At 41.5% G+C, this 8,520-nt stretch overlaps 1 protein-coding gene across 1 annotated transcript in view; it reads left to right on the forward strand.

Annotated features, from left to right (window-relative positions):
• The window catches only part of SBF2 (SET binding factor 2), a 339,576-nt gene that overhangs the window by 118,187 nt on the left and 212,869 nt on the right, over nucleotides 1-8,520 (forward strand). The window contains exons 2-3 of the mRNA XM_015426108.1: nucleotides 1,517-1,654; nucleotides 2,597-2,734. Of these exons, the coding sequence (XP_015281594.1) occupies nucleotides 1,517-1,654; nucleotides 2,597-2,734 (276 nt within the window). The remainder of the gene's footprint in view (nucleotides 1-1,516; nucleotides 1,655-2,596; nucleotides 2,735-8,520) is intronic.

Genomic DNA, 8,520 nt, shown 5'->3' on the forward strand with positions numbered 1-8,520 from the left:
AAGAAAATGTAACAAACAACTATTTGGATATATTCTCACATATAAGATAAATTACATGTTTGGCTGGCAGCATTTGTAAATATTTTGATTGGAATCAGATTTGTACAATCTAGAGATTAAGTTTCCAATTTCCATTGATATCAAGTAATCTTTCTGCTGTTTTACAACCAGTTGTTTTTGCTATTTTGAAACCAAGTATATCAATCAATCAATCTAATTTATTGCGGCAGGAGCCAGTAAAAAACCAAGTATATTATATTGTTAAAAGTTATATTTAGAGTTTTCTAAGGAATATGTTATAATTTGTGTTCACTATGACACAGTATTCTAAGGAATATGTTATAATTTATGTTCATTATGACACAGTAATTTATACAAAGGTCTGACAGCAGGTTTGGATTCAGACACGTGGTTGGCCATGTCAGCAAAGAGAATAAAGTACTCATGCAGTCCAGCAGGGCTGCTCACTGTTATTTAAAACAAGATTTTAAGAAAAGCTTTGGCTATGTATCATTCTAGGACAGCAGTACTTACTCTGTGGCTCAAACAGGTAGTTAGCGATTATCACCAACCAAAAGAGCCTAGGAATGAGGCCAAAGTTCAGGAAGACTTGCAGCTTATCCATTCCTCTGACAGCAACCACCTGCACACTATAAGCCCCACTGGTAGGGTTGCCATCCCCCCCGGTGGTGCCAGGGGATCCCCTGATTCACAGGGGGCCCAATCCGCTGCTGGCCAGCGGGGAAGCCCCATTCCTGAACCCATGGGGATTCTGCTGATGCAATGACGTCGCCAGTAGTGATGTCATCCCACTGGGACTGTCATGTGGTGACACTCTTAGCATTTGGGGGAACTCTATGGTTACCATTGAGTTTTTGCCCTGAACACTAGAGCGTTGCCGTGCAATGACCCTAGCATGATGTCCCAGTGAGGAGCCAGGAGCCCCCTGCCACAGCAAAGGTGAGACCTGGCAACCCTACCCACTGGCCTTGCCCACTTTCCTGAAACACAAGGTAGGTGTGACAATAGGGAACAGTGCTTAGAAGAGCTGCAAATGATATATCAAAAAGCCACATGTGCCTTCTAAGCCACTGAGTTAGTATCACTGTTCTAGGACATAATTTGTGCGTATGTGGGCTCACTAGCTGAATAGCCTCCTTCATTGGTATATTGATCTTCGGGGAGCAGCACTAAAAATGGATGGTGCACAGAATGCCACACTTAAGGGATTCTCTTCAGTTACGTATGACATGTCTATAGCTCTCAGTATTCTACCAACAAATGTAACAGGCCATTCCATAAATGTTTCAAAGCACAATACTAAGTTCATAAACTGCTAAGTAGATTTCCCTTATTCTGCTCAGTAAAACATGTACTCCCAGTTATAAATTTTTATATTCATAACTGTTTGCAGATGTTTACTGTGTTTTGTTTTCTTTTACCGATGATTAGCTGTTTTTTTCTTATCTAGCCAATGCTTTTCGCTAAATTACACTTCTGCTTGATTTCTTGATAGTTTTGTCAACCTGGAGGATGGCATCTGTCCAGAGAGAGAAAGCAGCCTACGTTCTTTGTTGTGGTTTTGACGGATATAAACTCTGAACGGCACTACTGCTCTTGCCTAACTTTCTATGAGGCTGAGATCAATCTTCAGGTAAATATCTTGCAGCAGCAATGACTGGCGAAGAATTTACACAGTATTACTCAAACAATATGGAGTTGTGCTGCCCTACTAAATTTGCTACGTTTTCCTTCCACATCCCCCCGATGTGGGTGGACGTTCCCCCACTTTCAGGGGGCCCAATCCGCTGCTGGCCAGCGGGGAAGCCCCATTCCTGAACCCATGGGGATTCTGCTGATGCAATGACGTCACCAGTAGTGATGTCATCACACTGGGGCTGTCATGTGGTGACACTCTAGCATTTGGGGGAACTCTATGGTTACCATTGAGTTTTTGCCCTGAACGCTAGAGCGTTGCTGTGCGATGACCCTAGCATGATGTCCCAGTGAGGAGCCAGGAGCCCCCTGCCACAGCAAAGGTGAGACCTGGCAACCCTACCCACTGGCCTTGCCCACTTTCCTGAAACACAAGGTAGGTGTGACAATAGGGAACAGTGCTTAGAAGAGCTGCAAATGATATATCAAAAAGCCACATGTGCCTTCTAGGCCACTGAGTTAGTATCACTGTTCTAGGACATAATTTGTGCGTATGTGGGCTCACTAGCTGAATAGCCTCCTTCATTGGTATATTGATCTTCGGGGAGCAGCACTAAAAATGGATGGTGCACAGAATGCCACACTTAAGGGATTCTCTTCAGTTACGTATGACATGTCTATAGCTCTCAGTATTCTACCAACAAATGTAACAGGCCATTCCATAAATGTTTCAAAGCACAATACTAAGTTCATAAACTGCTAAGTAGATTTCCCTTATTCTGCTCAGTAAAACATGTACTCCCAGTTATAAATTTTTATATTCATAACTGTTTGCAGATGTTTACTGTGTTTTGTTTTCTTTTACCGATGATTAGCTGTTTTTTTTCTTATCTAGCCAATGCTTTTCGCTAAATTACACTTCTGCTTGATTTCTTGATAGTTTTGTCAACCTGGAGGATGGCATCTGTCCAGAGAGAGAAAGCAGCCTACGTTCTTTGTTGTGGTTTTGACGGATATAAACTCTGAACGGCACTACTGCTCTTGCCTAACTTTCTATGAGGCTGAGATCAATCTTCAGGTAAATAACTTGCAGCAGCAATGACTGGCGAAGAATTTACACAGTATTACTCAAACAATATGGAGTTGTGCTGCCCTACTAAATTTGCTACGTTTTCCTTCCACATATGCACATAACTCAAAAATCTAATTGGTTGTACAGAGATTGGTTCCTACAACTTCCCCTTCTTACATGACTGGCACTTTATTACCCTGCTGCTCAATATAAGTGTCTTTCCAACCATCCAAGCCATGTCTCATAATCTTCAGCCTAACAGATATAACCTGCTGTAATTGGGGGTTCTAAACACCATTTCTGTTTTCAGATGCCCCTGTTGGGTCAAGCCATAACTGTATTACAGCCTAACTGTGGCCTATTACTAGTAAGACATAATTATTTGTGAACCTTCTGTTGGTGCTCTGCATGGAGAAATCTGAATTAAAACCTATATTACATAAACGTGAAAGGATTTTAGTGAATTTAACAAGTTCTCTATTCCAAATGCATAATGTCTTTGCTATGTTTTTCAGTGGTGAGAAATGAAAGGGATGTTTATTCAAAATATATTTTTGTTGCTTCTTTCAGGATAACTACTGAGAGATCTTTTCATATTTTAGGTTTTTATACAAAGCGCTTCAACATGATACTTCATTTGCTCCCTTATTTGAGATTTAAGTTTTGGTTCTGTTCTTGGGTTAGTTAGTTTGTTTTCTTTTAAATAACACACTCCCTCTGCTGGATACTGGTATATTGGAATAAAACAAAACACCACAAATAAACTCTCTCTCAGATATATAAAAATATAAAGGGGGTGGAAATATAATCCATATGTTTGCAATACCTGCAAAATATACTCTGTAAATACCTTCTTTCCATGCTTTTGTGCTTAATTATTTATAATTTTGAATGTTAATTGTGTAGTAGCTAGAATATTGGACTTCGTCTGGAAAGACTTGGGCTATTTTAAAATTGCTCTGTGGTCATCTTGTAGTTATTTTCTCTCAGCGTAGCCTACCTCACTAGGCTGTTGTGATGGTAAAAAGGCAGACCATTTATGCCACCCAGAGTTTCTTGGAGGAAAGGTGGGATAAAAAGTAATGAATAAGGAACAATTTTTAATGTACTCATAGATTTATGAATATGTTCCGTCAACTGGAAATGTTACATTAAAGTTTGGGTGTAATCTTGGCTATTTCCCTTTTAAGTATGTGTCTCATTAATGTTTTGGACCACTTTAATCAGTTCAGAAATAGATACTTAAGTAATCCACTCAAATTAGAAATTTTAAATAACTTACTTATGACTTATTGTTTGGAAACCTTCTTAGGAAGAATCTAGGGACAGTGATGCAACACAAAATTGTGAAATGTTAGAATAATGTTCAGAACGGCTTCATTCCAACATTTCTTCTTGGCTAAGATCAAGTGTAGTTTCCTTCCAACATTATGCATGACAATAAGTATTCACAAGTAAAACAATGGCATGAGTTTTGCTAGCAACAGGTTTCTAAATTATGTTTCAGTTGGCTTTAGATATATAATTGTAGAAACTAATTTAAAACGTTCAAGAAAAAAAAAAGATTCATGACAAGTTTCCATATGGCTAACAATGCTAAAATAGTGAGTTAATGAGACTCAATGTTTTCAAGGGATGGTCTAACCAAAAGGAGAAAGAATACAAATGAATCACATGGAATAACTGAAGTAGTTAGTTGAAAACCTCTAGGAAGAACTGTCAGTTCTGTTGTCTTGTAGGTAAGAAGTGGATTTTTGTCATGAAGTTTCAGATCCATGGGTAAATCTTTGGGAAATGGTAAAGATTTATGTAAGCTCTAGATGTGCTGTACACTTGCACTGAGTTACCCGGATTGGTCTACGCATATGTCAGGGCCATAATGTGCAAAGGTGTTCCTGTGCTAGCATGGAGCAAACCCGTGTATTTTGGATACTTTAATATACTTGGGATGTTAAGCCTTTTGCATACCCATGTCCAGATTCAGATCAGCACTTGGAAAAATGAGTGAGGAAAGACTTTTAAACAGAAGGGGGTTTTATTTTATAAACTGAAGACATATTTTATAAAGCAAAAAATGGCAGTGGAAATTACAGAAGGGAAAAGGCAACATGGCAAATGACACACAAAAACCTTGCCCTAGAAAACTGCCTACAAGACCTAGGAGACGGCTCCTGGAGAGAAGGAGGGGGACGTTGTCTTCAGTGGTGATGGAACAGCATCAGGGGATGAAACTGACCAGGCAGGGGAAGGAGACATGGAGAAGCCAGCCGAGAAGCTGGGGTAACAGTGTGTGTTCCAAACTGGCTATGGAAAGTGAGGCTGAGGGGTAACTCTTTATTATACCCTTTTGCTGAGACTAAGGAGGGGATGGGGTGTTGGCGCTGGAATTTGAAATAATAAAAATATGATCTTTTTGTGATGAGCCCCTCCCCAAAAAGCCTTCGTCTGTATTGTAGAGGGCATTTCCCCCCCTTGTGCCTTGAGAGCATTAAAAATACTCCCTTGGGAAGGTTTGGAAGTTAGATAGGGAAGTATCTATGCTCAGGTACTTGGCATGATTGGGGAATTTGCTGGAATCGGCCCATTGCTTATTGTTTTGGACAGGGCTTTTTTTGTAGAAAAAGCCCAGCAGGAACTAATTAGCATAATAGGCCATACCCAACAGCAGAAACTCATTAGCATATTAGGCCACACCCCTGATAGCACCACTCATTAGCATATTAGGCCACACCCCCATGTTACCAGAAGTGTGGTCATCCAGCCACACTCACCTTTTGCTTCTTATTCTGTTTACCTTGTTTGTTGTCAAAACCCAGGGCTTTTTTGTAGCAGGGACTCCTTTGCATGTTAGGCCACACACCCCTAATGTAGCCAATTCTAATGCGTTTCTGCTGTTGGGTGTGGCCTGTTATGCTAATGAGCTCCTGCTGGGCGTGGCCAACTCAAGAGCCAGCCGGAACTCCATTCCTGTGCGTTCCTTCCCAAAAATAGCCCTGGTTTTGGAAATCTGGGTCATTAGTTAGGATCAAGATATCTGGGTGGAAGCTCGGAGGTCCTTGGGGGAAATGGCTGTCAACTGAATCCCTCTTAGGGGATAGAGGAGCTGCCCTGCCTTCTGCCTTAGTATGACTTTTTGATATCAGTTTAATTCAGGTTTTTTCTGTCAGCCCTAGGGCTGCACTAGGTACACATGTACAGTAAATGGGGTAACAAGTCATGCCAAAAATGGGGCTTCCTAGGGGCGAGAGCCTCAAGGCATCAGCTGCAGCATGGGATTTGTAGTCTTAAACAAATTTGGCCACTCTTCATAAACAGTTTTTAGTACAAAACTTGGTATTGCAGGTTGAGGCAAGATGGCTTAGTGCAAAAAAGTTTAAGAAAATACAATAGGAGTATTGCTGTGGCTTTTTGGTGTGCATGACAAGCTCAGTTGGAGCACTGCAGATTCAGTGTAAGTTTTTAGAAATATCCACCCACAAATTCAACTATTCTGCATCTTTTGGCTGCAGCACAGCCCATTATCTATCAATCAGTACATTTAAATAGAAAGTACACAACCTTCACCTCATGGTCCAGTCAAGATATCGCAGTTGCAATAAATCGTTGTAATTTGAGCTGCTCATGGCGTCATTGCTGTTTATTCCTTTTATTGTCTTTGTTTTACCAGTGTTGTAGTTTGTTTTAAAATGCTGTAAGAACTTGAACTTTTGGTGAAAGTGGAGCACGTATATTTGACATAAGTGGCATTTAAAAAGAGGCTGAGGAAGGACCATGCAGCTCTCTCTGCTTCTCCGCCCTGAAATACACCAATTTAAGAGTACTAGATCAAGCTTTGGGAATTATGATTCCAGATTTCTTATAACAGAAACAACTTTATTAACACTTTGTAATGCTTCATCACCATATTCCTCTTCTTTTCCGTATCGTCCTGACCTGTATCGTCAGACACTGTCTGAGCAGCGAGACTTCATCCTCCCTGGCCTGCTGCAGATACTTCTTAAATAGTCCACCCTTCCAATCTCCTCCCCTGGCGTTTCTCCCCTCTACCCTTTCACCCCACCAGAGGTGTCCTGAAGCTCTTTCTCTGCTCCAGTTGCCTCCTGGGTTGTTCCCTTTCCCTGGCAGGGCTTGGTGATGTGACTGACTCCCCTGGCTGCCAAACTCTACTACTAAACCCAGAGCCTGCAGCCCCACCCTGCCTGCCCTGGGCACAGTCTGGTCTTCCTGGTTCGGCTGCCAATTGTGTCTGGCTTGTCTCATCCAAGGTGAGTTGCCCCTGCAAGTCTGGAGTGGGTTATGTTGCCAAATCCTATTCATGTTGACTATCATGTCAAAAAAGCTGGTCTTTATTAATATTCATATGACTTGCCTATGAATTTTGTGTGTGGTTGTTACAGATCCTGCTTTTACCTCTATGGCTATACAACTAGTTATATAGAAACAAAATGATTTCCTTCCTTCGAGCGCTAGTTAGTCAGCAATATCAACATGTTCTTAGTCAAAGGAATTAGCTAGCGATCTTTTGATAGTCATGTTTTAATGAACTCTTTTTAGAACAAATGTGTTTTGTGAAGGTATTGTTGATTGTCTTATTTCCTGTTGTTGTACCCAAATATGATGAATAAACGTGACATGTTACAACATCAATTAGGGGAAGTTTTTATGTTGACATTATTTATTATATTTTTAATTAACCTGTCCATATTTAACAAAATAGCTTGTAAACCTTGTTCTCCATGACTATTAACATTTTCACAGTAACTAATACATTACTCTTGAACAGAGGCATCTTTTCTAGGAGCTTCTTTTTATTTCATAAGAACATAAGAGAAGCCAGTGTTGGATCAGGCCAATGTCCCATTCAGTCAAACACCCTGTCACACAGTGGCCAAAAATACCAAGTGCCATCGGGAGGTCCAGCAGTGGGGCCAGGACACTAGAAGCCCTCCTGCTGTTGACCCCCCCCTCCAAGCACCAAGAATACAGTGCGTCGCCCCAGACTGAGAGTTCATATCTATACCTTGTGGCTATAGCCACTGATGGATTTCTGCTCCATATGTTTATCTAATTCCCTCTTGAAGCCGTCCATGCTTCTAGCCACCACCACCTCCTGTGGCAGTGAATTCCATGTGTTAATCACTCTTTGGGTGAAGAAGTACTTCCTTTTATCTGTTCTAACCCGACTCCTCAGCAATTTCATTGAGTGTCCATGAGTTCTTGTATTGTGAGAAAGGGAGAAAAGTACTTCTTTCTCTACCTGCTCTATCCCATGCATAGTCTTGTAAACCTCGATCATGTCACCCCTCAGTCATTTTTCCAGGCTAAAGAGCCCCAAGTGCTTTAACCTTTCTTCATAGGGAAAGTGTTCCAACCCTTTTATCATTCTAGTTGCTCTTTTCTTCACTTTTTCCAATGCTGTAATATCCTTTATGAGGTGTGGTAACCAGAACTGTACACAGTACTCCAAGTGAGGTCGCAACATTGATTTATACAGGGGCATTATGATACTGGCTGATTTGTTTTCAATTCCCTTCCTAATAATTCCGGGTCCAGCCTACCTGAGGGACCGCCTTTCCCCGTATGTTCCCCCAAGAGCACTACGGTCTGGGGCCCAAAATTTACTAACTGTACCGGGCCCCAGAGACGCAAAACTGGTCGCTACAAGGGCCAGGGCATTTTCGGTGGCGGCCCCTACCTGGTGGAATGAGCTCCCGGAGGAGATCCGGGTCCTGTGGAACCTGATGCAGTTCCGCAGGGCCTGCAAGATGGAGCTCTTCCACCAGGCTTTCAAG

This window comes from Gekko japonicus, unplaced genomic scaffold, assembly GCF_001447785.1.
Source record: "Gekko japonicus isolate JY-2015 unplaced genomic scaffold, Gekko_japonicus_V1.1 scaffold143, whole genome shotgun sequence".
Taxonomy (NCBI): domain Eukaryota; kingdom Metazoa; phylum Chordata; class Lepidosauria; order Squamata; family Gekkonidae; genus Gekko; species Gekko japonicus.